Source organism: Typopeltis vanoorti, chromosome 19 (assembly GCF_054136105.1).
Source record: "Typopeltis vanoorti isolate ZY-2024b chromosome 19, IOZ_Tvanoo_1.0, whole genome shotgun sequence".
NCBI classification, from domain to species: Eukaryota; Metazoa; Arthropoda; class Arachnida; order Uropygi; family Thelyphonidae; genus Typopeltis; species Typopeltis vanoorti.
Window position 1 is genome coordinate 50,418,542 of NC_143567.1, and position 25,757 is coordinate 50,444,298.

Here is a 25,757-nt window from a genome sequence, read left to right on the forward strand (position 1 = left end):
AAAGTCATGGAAAGACTTTGATAAGTTTTAGAGGCTATTGAAAAAAAAAGCTTGAAAATGGAAGAAAGAGTACTGTAAAAAGGAATCAAAGATGATACAAATGACGTGAAAACTGAAGATAAGGCTATTCTAGATGTCTGGAGTAATTACTTTGAAAGACTGTTAAACTAAACATCCAGTGACAGAACAATAAAAGAAAACATTCAAGATGTATGTAAAGGAATACATATCGATACTTGAGGTAGAAAAATCTATTAAAAGTCGAAAATGTGGAAAGACAGCTGGAGTAGGTGCTATTCAAACAGAAATGCTCAAATATGGAGGTATAGGAGTTTTTCTGCATAATTCAGAGAGCTGGCTCAAAAGGTTGAATTCCAGATGATTGGAGCAGAGCTCCTATTTCCCATCTATAAAAATCAGAATAAAGCTGAATGTGAGAACTACAAAGGAATTTCACTACTAGGTGTTCCAGATAAAATTTATGCAAGCAGACTTGAGAAAAGACTAAGAAAAATTGCAGAAGAGAAAGCCTGTAAAACAACTAGGTTCAGGGCAAACAGAAGTTGTCAAGATCAAATTTTCACTTTATGACAAATAGTTGAGAAATCATAAAAATAAAACAAGGATCTGGACTTGAGTTTTCTATATCTGGACATCCCTGTTGGACTCCTTGGGTTATCTCTCTCGTATATGATAGTTCATGATTTAATCTTATTTGTATTTGATTATTTTCTTATATACTTATGATAGCTTTTAGAATATTATTTGGTATTTGTTAAATAAAATGCTTCTTTTCAACATATTCATTATCAGAGTAAATTTTTTTTAACTTTGTATGCACTGGAAAAAGATAGTACTTGACGTACATCAAAGAACCCTAAGAAGTCCAATAAGATATATGAAGCTTCATGCAATAATAATGCAGTACTTTACTTATTGTCATTTGATCATTGACTGATATGTACTTTCAAATAGTGTACAGGGTATTACATTGGTCTAACACAAATTTTCATCATTAGCATTCACGAATGTGTAAGAAAAGTTAATCTAAGATGATGTGATCATATAACAAAAATGGAAGAGGAATAATTAGCAAAACAGGTATTTTATGGCAGGATGACAGGATAATCCAACATGTGCATTACAACACCCTACACAGTGTTTTGTCTGTAAAATGCATGTATTCTGTGGCCAGTTTGCCCTTTTTTTTATTATGGACAAAAAAACTCCCTGCCATTTTCATATGATCCTGGGTATCTCACCTTTTAACTGAAATACCCTAATAACAATTTCTCACACCATAACAAAAAATGGAATGGTTCTTTTTACAATCAAAGGATGTATCAAAGGGGACTGCAGCTGCAAAATCTGTGTGTGGGGGTGAGAGTAAATCTGCAGGTCGCAGATTTTCTTTTCTTTTTTTTCTTTATACATAATTAAATATGGTGAGTGTAGTGGAAGACATTAATAGAACAAATGCAATGACCATGGCTTGTACATATGCACATGGCCTGTGTTTACATTAACTATGTTACACTGATAAATTTAACTATAATAAATGGAGTTACTGAACCTGACTTTAAATCTTCTGCCACTTGTCTGCCTTGAGTCAAAAGTCGCTGTACCTCTTCTTTGTGAGAATCAACATCTGCTTCTGTGTCCTAAATAATTAAAATCCAACATCTTTCATATACATGCGAACTCAAATATTACTGAGAATTACTGTCCAAAAACAAGAACTAAAACTTAAAATTAATTATTGTTATTGTATGAGCATCTCCATTTAGTACAAAGACTCATCACAGGAGACCCAAACTATCCACACAATCATACCTCTCCTTGAACCCATTAAAAACACTCACAACTGACTATGGCAACCCAATCCATTCATTCACAACTCTCCAAGCAAAAAATCTAGTCCTCATGCCTCTTCTAACCATACTTTTACTCAACATCCAGGATGACCTCTTGTTCTGCCTCCTCTGGCCAAGTGCTGAAACAAATATTTCCCTTGCACCAATCCTTTTAAGTCCTTTAAGTAACTTAAACGTTTCTATCATATCTCCCTTTTACATATCAACCAACTTCTGAAGTCCACACACTCTCAATCTGTCATCATAGGGAACATTCCACAGTTCACTCACAATCTTGGTTGTTCACCTCTAAATCATCTCCACGGCTTCCTCGAAGCAAATTGAGCAAAGATATAGAGGTCAAAAGAGAGAAAGAGAGAGAGAGAATACTCTGAATATCTAGAGTAAGCTGCTGGCTTGGGTGGACAAGTGATCTTTACTCTCCAACCACAGGTTAAGGGATTTGAATTCTGCCATGGGAATGGATTTTTGTGAACATTTATAGGTAATAAATGAATTTCACTGTACACTGTGAAATCACCATCCTGCTTAATGAAGGCTGACATGGCTGAAAGAATTCCATGTTTGGTATCTAGACCTAGAGCAGGATTCCCAGTTGATCTTACTTGTAGTCCACTCATGGTAATAATGTACAACAAGTTTACAACCTTTATGAATCTCACTACCACCCAATAAAGGATATAAACCTATAGTGAGTAGAACTGTAAGCAGCTCTGAAATTAATATCACAAAAAAAAACTGAAATTAATATCACAAACATTTTTGTGATATTAATTTCTTTATTTTTTAAACTTCTATTTGTTCACAATGGGATTAACATTTTTAGCCTACTAATTAAAGTGCAGATGCATTAACCACTCAGTGAACCAGGCAGACAAAATTAAATGATGTATCAGCCTGGTAAATTTTAGCCATATATCTGTTCTGTGATTTATGATCTATCTATCCATGAGGGAACCAACTGTGTGATTTCAGTCTATAGGAAGTGATATGGTTATGCACTTTGTTCATTTTAGTTATTTAATAGTATTAACTCATGACACCATAAGAACAAAATAAATATGATAACTTATTAAACTGATGATATTTCACTGGATTTAAAGCTAGCATTGAAAGAGCACAAAATCCACTTGTCACAGAACACAAGGCACTAACAATCAAGTAACAATTCAAAATTATAACACACATAAGATATAATATCCTATCCATGATATCCATGACATTCTTTAGGACTGAAGTTAAAGTGGTTCACAGCTGTTAGGCTAAAGGCAGTCTTAAAATGACCATTTCTCAAATTTCTGGTAATTTAATACGGCCTTACTTGTTGAAGTGCAGAAGAGAGTTTAGCCAGTCATCCTAAATTCAAATTTGTTAAAGACTTAGCAAAATCACTTGTCTCCTTACAGGAAACTTCCCCCTCCTAAAAATTCTATTCGTTTCAAAACTGCTTTAAAAAATCTCATCCTCAAAAACTCAGCTTTGATAATACAACACTGTTTGCAATAACTAAAAGAGACCCTAGATTTTATTAAGACTACAACCCCAACATCTCACATGGAAAGGAACAATATACAAATAACTACATAAAACTCCAACAGCCCTATTGGCTAAAACTAATTTCTATATGTAACACTTAGAGAACAAAGCCAAAAAGAACTACAGTGAAACCTTTAGTTTGGCTGTCTTGACTGAAACCTTTAGTCTGTCTAAATTATAGCTCTGTTGAGGCCACATGAAGCCAAACGCATTAAATACATTTTTGTACATTTAAACATTTAAAGGTTCATTGTCTTTTTCTGTTTACAGCAAGCCAAAACACACACAAATTACTCAGCCTCACAATAACAGTGTATCTGTTATAATGATGCTACACTCTTGCTACACTGTCCAATTCCCCATATCTGGGGAATCTGAAAATTCTGACTATTTTTATTTATTGCAAATTTAAGAGAGAATCATTTTGAGACCATCTGCAATCCAACAGACATAGACTACATTTATATTTTAATCACTATTCTGAAGCCAAATGGTAGTTAGCAAAAATATTTAGCAGAGTAACAGTTCAGAAACTAAGAAAATATAACAGGATCTTTATGTAAGGTTTTGTAGATCTTCAGAAGAATACTTAAGTTGTGAGTCAGCAATTATAACTGAAGAATGCAGAGGAAGCTGGTCTAATATTATATCAGGCATAAGTTAGATTACATCCAACCAGAAGCGGCTCGTGCATAGGCACTGCAGAACTGCAGCACTCCCACTTTTTCTCAATACATAAATATATTTATTAATTTATTTATATTTGCTTGTAATATTTAATTTTATCATCAACAATCCTATACAATTCTCTTATTTTGTATAGAAAATAATAAAAATCCATCTTGTAGCACTTAGGAGGGTGAAGGATGCTAGCAGCACTGTGTTTACCACAGAGTCATATTGCAAACGTGTGCAAGCATATGCACATCATAGTGAGATGCGAGCTATTAGCGTAATGTGGCACTGTCCGCCGCGCAGTTCCACTGTTGTTTATATGCAGTTTGTGGCAATAGTAGAGTGTTCTAGTGCTTATCGTGTTTACTCCATCTCTTTAAATATTTAGACATTACAATTAAAGACATAACATTTGTTATAGTTTTTATTTTAGAACATTATTGAGGTTATGATAATAGATTTTATTTTGAATTATACTAAACTATAATTTTATCGAAAATAAATAATTTTTTTCATGAAACAAAACAAGAAGAACATATTTTTTTTTTAAGTAATTTTGAATTTATACCAAACTGTATAATTTTATCAATAATAAACAATATTTTTCATATTTAATTTTTTTTTTAAATTTTTACCATAATTTTGATATTTTATCCAAACACGTATACACTGTACTTACAGTGTGTATGTATATTTCGAAAGTTGCAGCACCCCCACGATTTCAAGCCATGAGCCGGCACTGCCTCCAACCAAGCTTCATGCCAGTTTTTGTACATATTTGCAAGAACTCAATAAACAAATTGAAAGGAGGCTGCAATAAATTTCATATTAAAATCAACAAACTCAACAATAAGAGTAAATTACACTCTCTCCATCTGAACAGAGGGTAGCAAAAGAGGGAGGGGATCTTGAAAGCCCCTGGGCAAAATACAGGCAAGTTATCATATAAAAATACTACTGAAATCAATCCACAGAACTTCACAGAGAAACTAAAAAAAAAATTATCAAACATCGAGATAACAAAATAATTATTAATGCCACATATTCAAAATCATCACCATCATCAAATTCCTGACATGTAACCTCAAAGGGCACATAGGATATGATGGTATTACATGAAAAACTTACATCATTACTAACTTCCTATCTACAATTTTCCTCCTAATCAATCTGTTACTTGTCAAGACTCCAACATTATCATATCTTATATTTCTATCTTCTAAGACAGCTTTTTACTGTATCAATCCACCTATATCTTGGTCTTCCTCTGGGTATTTTTCCTGGCAACCTGGCAGAGAACACTTGTTTTGCTAATCTTTCCTTGCCCATTCTGTTTAAGTGACCATACCACCTGAGATTAGCTCTGCTAACGCGTTCTAGTGCTTATCGTGTTTACTCCATCTCTTTAAATATTTAGACATTACAATTAAAGACATAACATTTGTTATAGTTTTTATTTTAGAACATTATTGAGGTTATGATAATAGATTTTATTTTGAATTATACTAAACTATAATTTTATCGAAAATAAATAATTTTTTTCATGAAACAAAACAAGAAGAATATATTTTATTTTTAAGTAATTTTGAATTTATACCAAACTGTATAATTTTATCAATAATAAACAATATTTTTCATATTTAATTTTTTTTTTAAATTTTTACCATAATTTTGATATTTTATCCAAACACGTATACACTGTACTTACAGTGTGTATGTATATTTCGAAAGTTGCAGCACCCCCACGATTTCAAGCCATGAGCCGGCACTGCCTCCAACCAAGCTTCATGCCAGTTTTTGTACATATTTGCAAGAACTCAATAAACAAATTGAAAGGAGGCCGCAATAAATTTCATATTAAAATCAACAAACTCAACAATAAGAGTAAATTACACTCTCTCCATCTGAACAGAGGGTAGCAAAAGAGGGAGGGGATCTTGAAAGCCCCTGGGCAAAATACAGGCAAGTTATCATATAAAAATACTACTGAAATCAATCCACAGAACTTCACAGAGAAACTAAAAAAAAAATTATCAAACATCGAGATAACAAAATAATTATTAATGCCACATATTCAAAATCATCACCATCATCAAATTCCTGACATGTAACCTCAAAGGGCACATAGGATATGATGGTATTACATGAAAAACTTACATCATTACTAACTTCCTATCTACAATTTTCCTCCTAATCAATCTGTTACTTGTCAAGACTCCAACATTATCATATCTTATATTTCTATCGTCTAAGGCACTTTGTACCGTATCAATCCACCTATATCTTGGTCTTCCTCTGGGTCGTTTTCCTGCCAACCTGGCAGAGAACACTTGTTTTGCTAATCTTTCCTCTCCCATTCTATTTAAGTGACCGTACCACCTGAGATTAGCTCTGCTAACGCATTCCTGGATGCTGACAATGTCAAGTTCTTTCCTAAAATCCTCATTTTTAATATGATATTGCCATTGATGTCATCTGTACACACCCATACTCTTTCTCAGGACTCTCATATGTATGGTCTCTAGTCTTTGGTCAAGAGTTTTACTTCTAATCCTGCTCTCAGATCCATGAGTTAAAATTGGCAAATACTGTCTTGTATACAGCTAATTTAGTGTTTTGGCTAATTTCTCTCTTATTCCATATCAATTTATTCAGTTGACTACCTACCATATCAGCTTTGTTGATTCTGTTGTCTATTTCCATATTTAATTTACCATCTTCACTAAAAATCGTGCCTAAGTAGCTGAAATGTTTCACTCGTTCTATAGGTTCTCCATTCACAATACAGTTGATCCATGCTTCTGCCTATTTTCTTTGTCACCTGACCTTCATACCATATCTAATACAACAGTTATTCAATTTAGTCAGAGAATCTTGCAGACTTGTATGGGATTTATTTAGAGGTATAGCATCATCTGCATAAAGCAAAGAGCTGAGATTAACATCTCCAAATCTGATATCATGTTTAATACCACTTTCCTTCATAATGTGATCCATATAGATAATGAATAACAGAGGGAATAATGTACATCCTTGTCTCACACTAGATTTAACATTAAACCATCTTCCTGTACTTCCTTCAATTCTAACTGCTGACTTACAACTCAAATAAAGACTAAGTATTGCTTGATATAATGCCCCATTGACACCATACAACTGTAGCGTTTTGAATAGCTTCTCTCTTGGCACCTTATCATATGCCTTTTCCAGATCTACAAAACTTAAATACAGATGTTAAAGATACCAAGCTATTTTAAACCTGGTTTTACTCCATTTCTCAAGTAAGCAAACAGACAAATAAGTCAAGTTTGCGCCTGCACATAATGCAAGTCTAGCTGACCCTGCAGGTAGTGACACTACCTGCAGGGTCAGCTAGACTTGCATTATGTGCAGGCGCAAACTTGACTTATTTGTCTGTTTGCTTACTTGAGAAATGGAGTAAAACCAGGTTTAAAATAGCTTGGTATCTTTAACATTTATTATACCCACGGTAAATACTTTATACACTTAAATACAGATCTTTGTTATATTCCCATGATTTCTCGACTATTTGTTGTAAAGTGAAAATCTGATCCTGGCAGCCTCTATTTGGCCTGAATCCAGCTTATTCTTCACCAAGCTTCCCTTTCACAATCCTTCTCAACCGTTTCTCAAGTATATTTGGTCAAGTATACTTTATATTCCTCTGTAGCGCAATTAGAAGAACGATGGTACGTTGTGCTCTTCGATTGGAAAAGGCCTAATTTCAATACTCATCATGATGGAAGGAATCTTTATATGGACGTTTTCAATCAAAGGTGAGTTAGCCGATCTCATACTGAGGTAGCACGGTTTTTCCTCCCGGAAAGTCGGGTTTTTCATCCTACATACAGACAAAGCGGCCCTTCAGAACACACGCAATTTACAGACAAAAAAATACTAGCTGTGGTGGTAGTGGTGGGCAGTCGATGGTGCTGATGTTGCTGACTGGCAGTAGAGGTTCGGTGTAGTGGTGGAGACGGAGAGTTGTACGATAGGTGTCCTCCCGTGAAGAGTCTTCGAACTCCTTGGAGGTTCACAAATAATATAACAACACTTGAATAAATCTTACTAGGATCTTGATGCTCAGTAGGGAAATACCTCTGTAATTCTCACATTCAGTTTTATTTCCCTTTTTGTATATAGATACTATGAGAGCTCTACTCTACTCCAATCATTGTCTTTCTGTCCAGGCCATCTGAACTATGCAGTGCAGCCAGTGCAAGACTTTTATACCTCCATACGTGAGCATTTCTGGTCGAATATCATCTACTCCAGTTGCCTTTCCATATTTCAGACTTTTGATGGCTTTTTCTACTTCAAGTATGGATATGTATTCCTGACTGCATGACTGTTGAGTGTTTTTTTACCACTGTGCTGTCATCACTGCTTGTTTCATTTAGCAATTTTTCAAAGTAATTACTCTGTACTTCAATGATATCTTTTTTCCTACAGTTTTCATGTCACCTTTATCATCTCTAATTCCTTTTCAGCACTCTTTCCTCCATTTCTGAGCTTCTTCAACAACCTCCAGAATATCTTCCCACCTTCTTGATATTTATTTTCTATGTTCTTACCAAAGTCTTTCCATGACTTTTTGTTTAGTTAGTTTTACACAGTGTTTAGCTCTGATTTTTCTATCCATGCAGACAACCTCACCACATGTCTCTCTAGCTGAATCAATCAGGGTTTTCTTCAAGGTTTGCCACTGAATCTCCAAGATTTGATTCCTGTTCTCAAACTCTTTCATTTTTTATTCAATAATCTTTGTGTATTTTAGTCTACAGTTCACATCTGAGAGCTGCTCAACTTTAATTCGCTTTAAAACTTTCTTACATGTTATTCTTTTCAATATGAAATTCAATTTTATCCTGCTCAAGACTAAATAGTGATCACTTCCAATTTCAAATCCTCTGTACACTCTGGTGACCTGCACCAGGGAGAAAACATCACTATCAACAATGACATAGTCAATGAGACTTTTCTTATTCCTTGCCTCTTCTTTCCATGTGAATTTGTACACATTTTTATGTTGGAACATGGTGTGAGTAATAACCACTCCATATCTTGAGCAGAAATCCAAAAGGTACTTGCCATTATTATTATAATTCAAAATCATTAATAAAATGAAGTCCTCTCTCCAAAAAATGTTATATATAAAATTAATAAGAAGGCTTCAAAGAAAGAATTGTAATTATAATAATGTTTTTACGTATTACTTTGTAGTTTTATATTACGATACATTATGATACTGTTTTTGAAATTTAGAATTACAAATTTGATTTTTTTTTTTAATTTATTATTTTGCAGTGTGAATACTTAGTTATAACAGAGCAAATATATAGATTAGATTTTACAACTAAGATGAAAAACCAAACGGCTAGTTTTCTGGCAATGTTAATAGAAATTAAGGGGATAAAAATCCCTTGTTGTTTTATAGCCAGTAAGCAAAACTCAAGATCGAGAACTACGATCTATGAGTTTCATGCCGAAAAACTATCTGCAAAACCAAGCGTGAGTGACCACTTGGAAGTACAACACCAAAGCAACTTGAAGCAAAGGTGGAGCAAGCTCCCTCACTATTCTTGATATTTTCTCATAATGTAAAACACAGCCCCTAGGAGATGTAATACTGTCATTACATTATGAGGAGAGGTCACTACCCAGACCGGTTTCAACCTTTTTTGAGGTCTCATCAGTGAGTAGGTAGACCTGGAGGATATCAAAGCTTAGTGAAAAGAACTTACATACCTTCACTATACGAATGCCATAAAGGTGTGCTTATATTTTATAACTAAGATGAAAAGCCAAACGGCTAGTTTTCTGGCAACCTTAATAGAAATTAAGGTTGCCTGATATCTTCCAGATCTACCTACTCACTGATGAGACCTTGTTGTTTTATAGCCAGAAGCTCCTCATAATGTAATGACAGTATTACATCTCCTAGGGGCTGTGTTTTACATTATGAGAAAATATCAAGAATAGTGAGGGAGCTTGCTCCACCTTTGCTTCGAGTTGCCTTGGCGTTGTACTACCAAGTGGTCACTTACACTTGGTTTCGCCGATAGTTTTTTCGGCATGAAACTCGTAGTTCTCGATCTTGAGTTTTGCTTACTGGCTATAAAACAACAAAGGATTTTTATCCCCTTAATTTCTATAGATTAGATTTATTTATTTATTTTTTGTTATTGCTGTTATTACATGATAGATTGCCACAACAGAAGTTGGTAACTAAACTGAAGCAGATGGGATGACTGGCTATTAGACTGATATCAGCAAGTTGTGTATGAGGGAGGGAGACACAGTCTCGAATGAGGAAAGTCACTAGTGGTGTGCCACAGGAGTCTGTTTTGAGATCTTTGTTATTTAATTTGTATATTAATGATACTGGGATAGGTTTAACTGCAAACTGGGGAAAATGATGAGGAATCAAGCAGATGTTGTGGCCTTACAGGAGGACTTGAATAGATTGTATGAGTGGGTAATAGTATGGAACTGTCAATTCAATGTTGAAAAGTGTAAAGTTCTGAAATCTGGTAGACAACAATGGGATGCAAAGTGTACACTGTGGGGGAAATTTTGGAGGAGGGTGAGAAGACACAAGACATGAGAGTGGTGGTGTGAACAAGGATCTGAAGTTCAGAGGTCACATGTATAAGATGTAAAGTCATCACTTCAGATTTAGACTACGGCATTGATGCAAAAAACCTTAACATGCAGAAATAAAGAGGTTATGGTTCCATTATAAAAGGCCTTGATCAGGCCTCATATGGATCCTTGTGTACCAATTTCGTCCCCCTGGATGAAAACTAAGTGATTTAGATATATATTTGAGAGGATTCAGAGAAGATTGATTAAGGTCATATCTGTCATAACTGGTTTTTAGGATGTAAAATATGAGAATAGATTGAGGGAATGCAATTTGCAAAGCCTTGTGAATAGGAGGAAGAGAGGAGATATGACTGAGACATTTAAGTTAGTAAAGGGTTGTTGCTTAATGTGGAAGAAATTTTTCATAGAATGGGAGAAGGGGGGTAGAACAAGGGGGTATACCCAGAAGCTGTATAAGGAGGGTGTGATGAGGGGCATAAGGAGCAAGTTCTTTGCATGGAGAGTGGCTGGTGAGTGGAATGCATTCCTAACATTGTGGTGAATGCAGATATATTGAATGAATTTAAAGCATGGTTTGATGGACTTTGTTTAGCAGTGTTTGCTTCCCATGATGAGTCTGTTGACTACATGGAGGTCTGATGTTAATAATAATATGATGATAGCATTCTATTAATATATTATGCCTATACATAAGTAGTTATATTCAATTCCCCCCCCCCCTTGGGATATATTTATCAACCTTTGATCAATACTACCTTGGGTAACAATCAGTTAAAGATTACTTATTCTTAGATTAAATTCTTATATTTTATTATTAGATTTATTTTTCACTAGAGATTAACTTAACCCTACATGTGCTTTGTCAACCAATGAACCATAGTCATCTTCACAAGAAGTGTAGCATGGTGGAGTAGCACATAATGGGTAAAAAAACAACTAATCTAACTTTTTTATACTATTCTTAGTTCAATGAATCTTTTTTTTAAACTGCTAGGAGTCAGGCTAACTAAATGCCAATAAAAAATAAATAAATAAATAAAAGATACATTAAACTAAGTATACAAAGTCAAAACATTATAGAGAACAATATGGGAATCATTTCAAATGATTTTAAATAATATATTTCTCTAAGAATAATGATGTTATTCATAGCAAAACATTAAAACACAGAGCTGTAGCGAGCAACAATGTCATAAATCAGGGTGTCGGCAAACAGCGGCCCAAGGGTCGCATGCAGATCAAATGTGCATTTTTGGCAGCCCATAGAAGGCTGACCATACTTTACATGGCATGTGGCCCATATGTTGAATTATTTAAATAATACATTTTAGTATTTGGAAGGGGATCAATTGTTTGATGCTGTTGGCACACTCTCCCTTGATGAGTCTTTGGACTCCCTGGAGGTGTCTAATAATAATAATAATAATATGAATAATACATTAAAAATAATTTTATACCTATACTTCATGATATCGCCCATGCAACAAATCTTGTTGATTTTATGAAAATCAAGATTTGTTCATTTTCATAAAAATAGCATCGAAATACGATTATGTTTGAACCCTTTTAATGTCAACATTGATGACATACCAAAGAAACTACAGATGGAAATTTTGGAATTACATCACAATGAAACATTAAAAAACGTATTTTCGTTAGAAAATATCCAAAAATTTTAACGATGTTTATCAAAAAAATTTGAAGTGTTAATCAGTTAAGCAAAGAAGATGATAGTCACATTTGGAAGCACATACATTTGTGAATAAGCAATTTCTGACATGAGTTTTAGAAAAAATAAATTTTCTTCTTGACTGACTGACTGATGAATATTTGCATAACCTGAGGTACAAATTCAATTTGAATTTGCACCTCAGGTTATAAAATATAGATAATTTGGCTAAGGGAAAACAATCACAAAATTAATTCATTCACAAAATTAATCACAAAGTAAATTCATTTTCATGTTTGTTTCATATCTCGTACTTTAAATATTTCTGTTTCTTTTTTTAAATTGATATAATAAAAATTGATAACTTAATATTTTTTTCACTCACTATTTTCTCTTAATTAAACGCTTGAGGCCCGATTATTAAAAATAAAAGTTGAATGTGGCCCACGAGTCTGAAAAGGTTGCCGATCCCAGTCATAAATAAACTGAGTTCATGAATACTGCACATTTGACCACCAATGTGCGAATACCACACATTGATTCACAGCAGTGTCATGTTGCTAAAACCATTATATGAAGAAATGCAGCATCATATAAATGGGCATTTGTTATAATTGAAACGCATCATATGAGCAGATTGTCATAAAGTAAAAAGTTTTAAGACATGGTATTACTGTAGGAGTTTTATTGTAGAAGTAAATACAACACAATGGCCTAACACCCCATTAGAAATTTATTCTAATCCTTCTATTCTTTTACCCCCAGAAAGAAACATCATTAGTTATCAAAGTATATTTCCAAGAAAAGCTTTGCTAAACCTTTATTCATTTATTTATTTTTTTGAAAACATCTAGAGAAAATAAGGAATCATGAAGCTTTATGCAAAATTTCCACCTTAAATAACCTATTGATATGCCACACACTTTATTTCACACAGAAATATATATATATATATATATATCAATGTCACATTACAGGATATTTGAATTTTCTTTGGTACATGAAATGACTACTTTGCAGAAAACCACTTGTTTCAAAATACTATGTTATATACACTCTCACTGCAAACTACAGATGATTAGTTGGGTTCAAGGCTAAATCAAGAAAAGGTGACTATTCAGAATGCTGCTGAAATTTAAGTAATATTTTCAAATTTTAATTAATAATATTAAATTAATTTATTGTGGGTTTTTTATTTCTTTTTTTTTTTTTAATTTTATGGGTGTGTGATAGACTGAGTTATTTAGATTTAACAAAAACATATAGATTTGTATTAAAGTAAATATTGTGAGTATGGCACAATTCACAGTAGAACAATGGTAGTCAAAATGGATTTGTTGGGTAGTCAGGTGACCAGAGTGTCAAGGAAGAACAGGCAACTGTTGTTCTCCTTTTTTTTTAACACTTTGAGTCCTATCGATGTAAATATACATCGATCACGCATGAACTCAGAATCCCATCGACGTATATTTACATCACTAAGTTAAAAATTCCAGAAATAATAATATATGATGGAAATTCATTATCAGATTGTACTTGTAGTTAAATTTTATCCTTCAGCTTCATTATCCATGAGAATGGTTGACTTTTATCAATAAAAAAGGGAATTTATATTATTATATCGTAACGCATGCCCATTGGCTGCGTCACATATGATTGCACGTGTTTGTGTTTATATTACATCATGCCGTCATAACTCTGGCTTCTCCAATCTAAACAATATAAGGGATTCACAACTCTCTTCTTGTGACCTGAGAGATCAGTTTGAATTTCTCTGTCACCATTGAGAGACCAGGACTCAGTGGTGCCCAAAGAAGGTGTAAAATGGCTCTTGACTGAATGCAAATTAGAACAAATGTTCGAAGAAATACTCAATAACGAAGGATCTAAATTAGATGATTGGGCAGACAGTGATTCAGAACAAGAGGAAGCAGATCTCTCCACAATGTGAGCTCCGAGTCAAGCAACAGTGATGCAGAACGTCAAATAAGGGGTGACCAAATTTGAGACCGTCCAGCAAGTTGTGTTTGCGATCGCACGCAAGATCATGGCATTTCGAAAACTGAATGGCCTAATTCAATAATTTACCACTCAACTTTTGTGGGCAATAGTGGATAATGATTGTGATGCCCTTATGTAAAATGATATTTTCATCATAATAATAATACACAAACTTTGTTTATAATTTTCATTATTTATGTAACATCTAAGCAATATTTTGACTGAATTTGTTGAATTTTGAACGCTAAAGAAGTAAATATAAGTAAAAACTAATAAAAAATTAACTTTTTATTTTTTTTAAAACCCTTGATTTTTTGCAACCCATTTCTGGAGCTCATACCACATGTATAACTAAAATTTTCGTTCCAATTAATTGTCAAAGATGCTAACTAAAAGACAAAAAATAATTATTTGGATATTCCATACAAATACTGCACAGCAATTTTTTTAAATAGAGCTAAAAATGGTCAGGACATGGTGTTCTTTAAGTCCCAGTAGATCTAGGACTCAAAGTGTGAAATTGAAAGTGTGTAATGATGAAACAGATCCTTGGCTGTTGAGGTGTGCTAAAAATGTTTCCAATGTATCCCTGCCACATAGCCAAATGGAAAACACATCATCCATGTAGTGTAGCCTATGGGTTTGTGAGGGACCAAGCTTAGGGCTGTGTTTTCAAAATGTTATTTGAAAGGAGAGGGGTGAGGTGGGGTGGGATGGGGAGCTAGTTCTGAATTTTCTTTCATGGATACACTCATGAATAGAGAGACTATATCAAAACCATGATATGATGAATGATCCTTAGAGAAGTTGATTATCACACCTCACAAATGATAATCGACATCTAAGTATCAATATCATATTTGGTTTTAGCATGAACTCAGACTATTTTGCATGGCAAGGAAAGATCTACAAGCAGATTGAAGGCACAGATATGGACACTCCTGCACTCTCTGCTCCCCTGACAATCTTTTCATGGAACATTTTGAAAACACAACTTTAAACTTGGCCTCTCAAACCTGCAATATGGCTATGCTATGTGGATGATGTGTTCTCCATTTCACCACATGGTGGGAATGCACCGAAAACATTTTAGCACACCTCGATATCCGATACCCATGGATCTGTTTCACTATTAAAAACGAAAACAACAGTGGTCTGCCCTTCCTTGACACTCTGGTTGCCCAAATACTCAATGGATCCATATCCTTTTCCATCTACAAACCTATCCACACTGGAGGATACATATATCACTTGTAACATCACCATTCATCCCCCAATATAGTGTTATCAAAAACTTAGCTAATCGAGCTAGAGCCATTTGGTCTACACTATCCTTTGCTCCCAAACACTATTCTATTTTTGACAAACAATTTCCAATTCTTGTTTCAGAGATTCTTCAGAAGAACAAATCTTGTGTGCTCTAGATACTAGGGATTTTATGATGCCATATTTTTGAGATGGATGGTGAGTGCACCCACACTTACCTGTATTCTCCCTAAAAACTCCAGTTTTCCTAATTCTAAGAACTTATGAATTCACACTGAAAAATAATTTCTCAAGACATTTAATGCTGATATCATTCATGTGCATCTCAAATAAATCTTATACCATTTCAGCCCACATATTTTCCATATAACCTTAAAATAACAGTTTAACAGGAGTAGTTTGTTACAGTGACTTTTTTAAGCACACCATGGAATCTATGAGATTTTTGGAGAGCAAGTTTGTTACAGCAGTATTAGGTGACTGTATTTTATTCCTTCTTATCTTTTATTCAAAACATCCACGCACACCTCTTTAATGTATGACCAGTTAATCTTCTCTAGTAAGAGCAGATTAACTGGTCATAATCTCTTCAACTCAGTAATAGTTACTTCTGCAGTTATTATTATTATTAATTTTTTTTTTTTTATCAAGGACTGCAACAAGTATCAGTATTAGGACTCTAGGTTATATCAACAAAAAATACCAGGGGGGACTACAAGTCCAGATAACTTCAACAGGATATTGGTAGTTGTCAAGAAATGGGGAGGACTAGGCATCCACTTCCACTGAAAACTACAGATATAGCTATAGTTTCTATGATAATTTGACAACTAAAGACTCAATATCATATCATTTAGGAGATACAGGACATTAAGCTTAAGCTCAATACTAAATATCTATAGGCAATAGGTTATAGATTATATAAAAATACATTTCTTTGTGATTGAGAATTTTTTTAGGGCTTGTAACTATTATTTTTCCAGAAATAACAATGTATACTAAAATATTAATTATAAAAAAACTTTAATTAATACTTTCCTATATTACTAAATATATGAAGAGCCAAAGGCTTTCCTATATTTCGGCAATGTTACATTGCCATCATCAAAGATCACAAAAAACAATGATATGTACATGCAGGCACTAATACTGGGCAAATGAGACTGAAGAAAGCAACTAAAATTGGGCCTAGAGTCCTATTCTGGCAAAATAATAGTTATGAGTAACCAATGTATAAGCCTATCTACCAGAATTTTTAGGGCTTGATGCTCATGACTAGCATTTTTTTTTTTCACCTTTTGGTTTAGATATAGAGGGATTGAACAAAATAATGGAAACACTTGTTATACATACATATTTCTTTATTAACATGGTGTTGGACCATCTTTTGCCTTCAGTACAGCCTGAACTCTTCTTGCAGTGGACTCAAATAAGTTTTGAATACTTTTCTGGTGGAATTTTGTACCATTCTTCTTGAAAAACATCTTCAAGTTGTTTTAAAGATGTTCGAAGTGAAAATCTGTTTCATATTCAAGTCTCCAAAACTGACCAGACTGTGGAGTGAATAATGTTCAAATCTGGTGACTGTTTTTGCCAGAGAAGATCCTGAAATTCACCTTCATGCTCTTCAAACCATGACTGTACAAGCCCAAGCTGCGTGAATGGAGACATGGTCATCTTGAAACACTGCATTGTTGTTTGGAAATAATGTTTGGTTCATGAGACATACTTGATTACCCAAAATGTCCAAATAATCACTTGCAGTAATTCTGCCATATTGAGAAGGGGTGTTTTGAAAAATCACACTACTTCAGCACAGGTAACAGCAGAACCGAATATTAATCATCCAGAACCTGTTTCCACAAAAACTGTCTAATGCCTTCTTTTTCTCTTCCATCTAAGACGGGTTGAGTCTTCTTTTGAGCAGGATCTTCCAGTCTTCTCTATTCCTTGCTGTTCGAAAAAGTTCCTAATATGTTCTGCATCCTGAGATGTTCTTTATTAATTTCAGCCAGGTAATTCTTGGTCTTCCAGTATCTTCTTTTTTCAGTTGGAAAAGTATTGATTAGGGCGTTAGGAAGTCTGTCTGCGTCCATGCGTACAGTGTGGCCAAACCATCTCAGTTGTTGTTTTCTAATTTTTTCTATTATTGTCTTTTTATACAATAATTCTTGTCTGACTGTGATGTTTGTTTTCTTTTCTATCCAACTTGTTCTATTTATTTTTCTTAATCATTTCACATCAAATGCTAGCAGTTTTTTTTCCTCCTCTCTTTTCTTAACCGTCCATGCTTCTGCTCCATAGATGACTGTTGGTATAATTATTGATTCATATAATTTGATTCTGGCTTGCTTAGATATCTTGTTTGTTTTCCAGATTTTCTGTAATTTTCCCATGGTGGTCCATCATCCTATCGTTATTCTGTGTTTAATTGTTTTGAGTTCATCTATTGTTTCTGTTAGTTTTGATCCAAGATATATGAAGTTGTCTACTTGTTCTATTTGTTCTCCATTTACGGTGGCTGAGATGATAGTTCTGTTCTCCCTATTTTCATCACTTTTGTCTTTTGTCATGTCATATGTTTTACAGGTTTCGTTGAGCTTGTTTATCAACCTTTGTAGTTCCTTTGGGGATTCTTACAATAAGGACAAGTCATCCACATATTTGATATTATTTATGTTTAAACCACTGACATTGATTCCAGGCTCACTGTCTATTGCCTTCTTTACAACTTCGTCTAGATATATGTTGAATAGGCATGGGAATAATGGGCATCCTTGCATTAACATGAGGTAATCTGTCTAACGTGAGCTTCATAAATCCAATATTCACAGTAGAGCTGTAATTGCTAAACCTCTGATTACTGAAAAGAATGATCAGATGCTTAAACGGTGGTGTCATGACCATCACACCTGGACATTAGAAAACTGGAAACGTGATATGATCAGATGAGTCGACCTTCATGCTGTTTTGTACATCATGACATGTTTGTGTTTGGAGAACACCCAATGAAGCCTACAATCTCTTTCTGTCATTTCTGAATTTCACCCACTGTTTCTCTTCAATGATGTTGTCTTGCTATGATCTGTGTATGCCGACATAACCTTAGAAACTATCAAACTCAATACACCCAATAATGTTGCAGTTTTTGTCACTGATTCTCCAGCTAAATGTGCACAAATGATTTGTCCTCTATCAAAGTTGGACAAGTCTCCCATTTTCCAATTTTTTAATACGAATTATCACTCAGTACAATCACTAATGCACTTGCATGAGAAATACAGGTGTAAACAAAACAAAACAAGAACATTCAGTGCTTCCACCACAAGTTTTTTCAATGTAGCCAACACAAATTCTATTCCTAAATATCTTACTATTTCCATTAATTTATCCAACCTCTTTATATACTACCAATAAAGTTTAATGATTTACTTATCACTAGGTATCATTCTAGATGAATGGTAATTTAATCACAAAATAGTTCACTGTTCTGTGTTCTGAGGATGACAATACAATCGTGCAATAGATAATATGCCAAGTGGGACATCAAATTAATTATTCTCCAAAACAGTGCAAGACCCATTAAAATTCAAGAATATGCAAGTTTTTCAATAATATAATTTTAAATGCCAGGTAGAAAATCACACATAAACAATCTTCATAATTTAGAATACTATAAAAATGGTTACTAACTTCCAGTAGTACTTGCTGCTCTTCTAAACTTAGTCCTTGCCATGGGGATTCTTCATCCCCTTGGGTTTCATCATTTGTTAACCCTAATGTTGACTCAATGTTATCCAACCAGTTACCAACACTATCTAAACTACGTTGCCATTCTTGTACCCTCCAACTATCTAAACGTCTCTTTTTTGCCCCTCCTTGAATCATCTGTAAGCAAAAAAAAAAAAATCAAATTTAAAGTTGTCTTTCAAAATATGTTGAGAACATCAAAAATTAACAGACAACTGATTCTAGTAATGAAGTTTCTAATGTTATTAAAACTGAATCAAGACAAATTACAATTGTTTATGATGCCTGCAAAAATACCTTATATTATAATCAACATGTATGGTCTAACAATAATGTGACAAACTTTCTTTTTTGTGTCACACATAGTAGTACTGATCATGATGTAGTGCAAGATGGACATCTGCATGCATGAGTTAAAAGCATTGTGTAATAAACTGTTACACCACTGTACCAGGCCTGAAGAAGTGTTACACCACTATACCAGGCCTGATGTATTTATACATCAATAAATACATGGATGTAATGTGTTCACTGAAATTGAAATAACATTTGGATACTATTGAAACAACATGGATGTGAAGCATCAATTATTTGATATATTTCACCTACAGACATCTGTGTGGTTAATTTCATTTTTAAAGAAATGAATGATATATTTTAAAGAGACAATCAAAATATTAAATGTTTATCAAACGAATTGTCCCTTCTGGATATATAGATATATATTCTCTCCAATGCAGAGAATTAATCCAGTATTGGACATTTGATGAGAAGGATACCTCAAGCCAACTAACTGGGTTTTTTATTATGATATCTCCTACACTATTTGAAGGCAACTGTTTCAAGGGATTTCTTGGTTCTTGGTGTGTATCATCCATGATGAACAATGACTTTTCTCCTTTCCAGTGCTCGACTGATTGACAGGAATTCATTTGAATCAATATTCAGAACAGAGCATCACTGAAAGAACTTTAAAATGCTTAGTGATATATATATATATATATATATATATATATGGGAATAAATTTTTAATCCTAATATATATATATTAGGAATCCTAATATATATATATATATATATATATATATATTTTTTTTTTTTTTTTTTTTTTTTTTCACAAAGTTAATGTGGTTACTTTACTGTTGAATCTGATATAAACAAATTTAATGACTGGTAGCTGAGAGATACCAAAATAGAAAAAAAATTTTATTATTTGAACCCACAACTCGTTTCATCTTTTTAGAAGACTTCATCAGAAGACTTCATCTCTTTTCATGCATAACATGAAAAGAGAAATACAAAAATACATTACAAGAGAAACAACAGCTATAAATTAACTTGAAAACATATTGCTGACATTTGAAGGCATTCTGGATGTCATAGTATTGTTGGGCACGTTCATCAGACATGATCTCGTGAATGCCAAAATTGGATAGCTGAAGAGTGACAATCAGATAGGTTATAGCTAAGGTTAGAATTAAGATGGACCAGAATGAGGATAAATTTTGTTGATTCTACAATTCTTCTCTTCAGTTTATCATAGCATCTAAAAATGTTTTCTGATTTGTTCCAGATCACTGGACAAATGACAGCATCTTCATTGTTAGGGCGAGCAGAATTAAGAACGTGATTAGATTGTGTGCTGTCTCTAGTTCTGCCATATAATGTCTCTCACATGTTCTTCCATATGCAAATCAATGGATTTCTCCATCTGACCAAAATAGGACACACTGCAGTTACACCAAAGACAATAAATGATACTCAAAATATTCAATAAATGATAAACTCCTGGATACTTTAAGATGTCATATTTCGGTTTAGGTATACCGAGTAAGGAACAGAATTTGGAAAGAGAAGTAAAAGAAATGCAGATTTTATATTTCCGACAATACTATGTCATCCAAAATGCCTTCAAATGTCAACAATAAGCTCTTAAGTTAATTTATACTGTTGTTTCTCTTGTAATGTATATATTTATTTCTCTTTTCATATTATAAACTCTATGAAGTCTTCTAAGAAGATGAAACTAGTGGTTGGTTCAAATAATAAATAGTTTTTTCTACATTTTGGTATCACTCAGATGCGAGTCATTAAATTTCTTTAATTATGTTATTAAGCTGAGTAAATTCATTGCATCAAATATATATATAATGAATTGAAACAAACTCCTAGACTACAATCTCATGGTGGCAGTACGAATAGCTTAATAATAATCTCTTTATGCAATTCTGTTCTCCAAGTCAATAGAATGAAATCACACTGACACAGAGATATAAGTTTTCAGCAAAAAAGCTAAGAAATTTTTGCTATAACAGCATATGGTTATAGTTAGGATCAATAGTTATGTTCTCTAAAATCACCAGTGGTCATGGGCTCAGCAATTGGTGAATAAAACTGCAGGGAAGTAAAATGAATGAATGCAACTTTAAAGCATGAGCTATATAAAAAGAAAATGTTATGGAACCTATACAGTCTAAAATGTGCTGAGTAGCTTGAAGAACAGGCCAGGCAGGTAACAGGGTTGGTAAGGAATATGAAATCAGACTATGAGAAGTTAGCTGAGCAGATCAAAGGAAATGGGAAATTTAAGAGAATTCTTCACAATGTGGCAAGTTAAACAAAAAATGTTCATGGTAGGATAGCCTTAGTAAACCTCAATAACTTAGCTATTTCCAGTACATTTCACATTATAAATGTTTAATTCATTTGGAAATAGCAGAGTTATTAAGCAATCACTTTTTTTTTTTTTTTAGATATACATCCTTGAAAGACTCACTGGTTCTCCAAGAAACTGAGATGGATCTAGATGAAAAAATAGAGGTGAAAAGAGGTAGAGATATTAGTAGAGATATTTGATGATAACACAACAATGGATTTAGATAATAGGTTTAGCACACATCCATATGTGTAGAATATGCTAGAAAATTATCTATGTCTCTAACCTGGTTGTCCACTTTGAATCTCAACATGAACACGATGTCTACTGAGTGAAAGGAGGGCAGGATGATTTCATTATACAAGTGGAGCTAGAAATGATGCAGACAATTATAGACCAATCTGTAACTCTGGAGCATTTGTTAAAGTATTTATTAAGGTAGGTATTACAGAGGCTGGTGAAAAATTGCACCCAGAAGTGGGTAGATAAAACTTTGATTCTTTACAGAGGACAGCACAGCTTTGTTAAAGGTAGGTCTTGTTCAACAAGTCTACACATGTTTTACAACAGAGTGACAGTGTAGTTGGATAAAGGAATGGCTATTCTTTAAAGGTACCTGTGACATGACTATAAACAATAAATTACACGATAACCACAGTAATTAACTTTAATGAAATGAAAGTACAAATTTCATACTGAAAATGATGTACTGTTATTTTCAGTACAAAATACCTATACTTTCATTTCATTAAAGTTAATTACTGTGGTTATCATGTAATTTATTGTTTAAAGGAGTGGCTATAACCATGATTCTTTCAGACTTGGATAAAGGCTTTGACAGAATTCCAGACAAGAGATTTTACAAACTCAAATGGGGATGCATATGCAGAACAGCTTGTGGCAAGGATTGCAGAGTGGCTAACAGGCACCAAAGAGTGATATATAGAGGAGTTAAATCTAAGAGAACGAGGATGACTAGTGAGGTACAACAGGATTCTGTTCTTCAATCATTCCCATTTAATTTGTATATTAATGATGATGGGATGGTCCAGAGGAAAACATTAATTATATATGGATGATGCAAAGTTAGATCATGTGCTGCGTGTGGGAAAAAGGAATAGAATCTTTCACATTTTGCTTGAACAGATAATGGTTGTAATTTCTGGGGAAGGCAGTGTGAGGGAGACTGTTCCAAAGGACAGAAGTAGATGGGATGAAGGAGCAGTGAAGTTGGTTCAGTGAGGGCATATGGGCATATCTTATACAGACTCCTCACATGTTGACTTGAATAGACTAAATCAAGTCTATTCAAGGTCATGCATTTTGGACTGAAGACATTCCAGAGTGAGTATTATATTAGGAATTTCCTGCAAATGGATGATGAAGAGAACTAGAGGTTAAATTCCCAATGAATTAAAGTTTAGAAGCCACAATGCTAAAATAGTTAAGATATCACATAACTGCAATGTTGGGAAAAGAAAAAAAAAAAAAAAAAAAAAATCAGACGATTAAGGAATTGTTATTCTTAAGTGATTTATATAGTTTATTAAAATGAACTTACTTCATGATTTGGTACTGATGAGCCAGGTATTTTAGAGGTTTCTCTTTTATGCTGCCCACTAGATAGTGCTCTTTGATCTAACTCTATTGATGATTTTTGTTCAAATCCTGATTTAGATAACTATGCAAAACCAAAAATAATAATAATAATAAATAAATAAAATAAAAAATAATTTGCATGTAATTTTCTTCTTTCTTATAGAAGTCTGGAACTCTCAATTTACACAGATAATTAATGTACGATGGTGGTCTGAAAAGTTCTTGGCCTCAGCCATAGATGGCAACACTATCAGCATGATTTTTTTTTCTAAGTTGGTACATCTGTCATAAGCATCCATGTGAAATTGCAAGTCATTCTATCAAGTAGTTTGTTTTATATAGCTGTCTGAAGCAAAAGTGTTGTCTGTATCCCTTGAAATGGATAAAATTGAGTATCATGCAGTTATAAAATTCTTTGCAAAAGAAGGTTTAACGCTAAAAAAATTCATTCGAAAATTCATAAAAGTTTATGGGCACTCTTCTCCTTCGTTTTCAAGAATTAAGAAATGGGCTGCCAAGATTAAATGTGGCTGTACCAGCCTTGAAGATGATCCACATGAAGGATGTCCGAAACAGTGTAACAACACCAGAAATCATTGATCAAGTGAATGATATGGTATTGGATGACCAGCGAGTCAAAGTGCGTGAAATTGCTGACACTATAGGCATTCATTTCAAAACAACGTGTAGGATATCTTTTGCATGAAGAATTGCAAATGGAAAAGCTTTGTGCAAGATGGATGCCGTGCTTGCTCACAGCAGATCAAAAATGCACACACATGAAAATCTCTGAACAGTGGTTAGAGCATTTTAACAAGAATAAAACTGATTTTGTGCATCGATTTATTACTATGGATGAGACTTGGATTTACCATTACAGAATCTAAACAGCAGTCAAAACAGTGGACAGAAGCCAGTTGTTCGGTGTGCCAAAGAAGACAAAGTCAGTTCCATCAGCAGGAAAGGTCATGGCATTAGTGTTTTGAGATGCTAAAGGCATTTTGTTTATAAATTATCTTGAAAAGGGTAAAACAATAACTAGGGAATATTATTCCAATCTTTTAACCAGACTAGATGAAAAAATTCGTGAGAAAAGACCCGGTTTGCAGAAGAAAAAAATCATCTTTTATCAGGACAATGCACCTGCCCACAAAGATGTTTTGGCAATGGGAAATTAAGGGAACTGCACTATGAACTGTTTGAACATCCACCCTATTCCTCAGATTTGGCTCACTCTGATTTCTACCTCTTCCCAAAACTAACTCTTTCTTGCTGGTCAGTTTTTGACCAGCAAGAAAGAGTTAGTTTTTCTTTGAATCAAGAGGTGATTGCAGCTGAAGAGGAAGTATTTTGCAGATCTTACTGAGAACCACTACAGGGACAGGATAATAATGGCACTGGATCATTACTGAAATAAATGTATTAGTCTTAAGGGAGATTATGTTGAAAAATAAAAATAATTTGGAAATTATAAATTCGTTTTTTCATTGTTAGGCTGTGAACTTTTCAGACCACCTCGCATACTGAGGGTATATAATTTAACAACAAAAACTTATGTTATACAACCTAAGTTTTTGTTGTTAACTTCATCACCAATTCTGCATAACTCAACTAGTGTATTCAAAAACAGTAAAACATGTCTGTTTCTAATTCAACAGTGAATTTAATTCAAGGATGAATATTGTTGAGGAACATGACAAAATCTTCTAATTGAGTAATAGTACTAAGCCAGATGATAAAAATGTTATCAACATATCTTCACCAAATTTTGGATTGTGTTCCTTGATACTGAAGGGTTATTTTTTCAAACCACTCTATGAACAGGTCAGCTAAGTCAGCTAACAATGGAGAGAGCCTATTGCTAGTCTTTCTTTTTGTTCAAAATAATCTTGAAATTTGAAAAATGTACTACTGATACTGTGTTTAAAGAGCTCTACTATGTCTGGGTGAAGATGTCTTGCAGTAGTTGTATGGTTTCTGTTCTTGGAACATTGGTGAAAACATTTACTATGTCCAAGCTTGCAATTATATCAGTAAGAACCATTGTGATGTCTTTGGTGTTTTCTATGGAGTGTATGGTGTTTTTTTACAGAATAGGATG

The 25,757-nt window shown here is 33.7% G+C and overlaps 1 protein-coding gene across 1 annotated transcript in view; it reads right to left on the reverse strand.

Annotated features, from left to right (window-relative positions):
- The window catches only part of Dys (Dystrophin), a 923,162-nt gene that overhangs the window by 739,749 nt on the left and 157,656 nt on the right, over nt 1–25,757 (reverse strand). The window contains exons 16-18 of the mRNA XM_090409612.1: nt 23,619–23,738; nt 19,345–19,539; nt 1,574–1,661 (exon numbers count right to left, since the gene is read on the reverse strand). Of these exons, the coding sequence (XP_090265738.1) occupies nt 1,574–1,661; nt 19,345–19,539; nt 23,619–23,738 (403 nt within the window). The remainder of the gene's footprint in view (nt 1–1,573; nt 1,662–19,344; nt 19,540–23,618; nt 23,739–25,757) is intronic.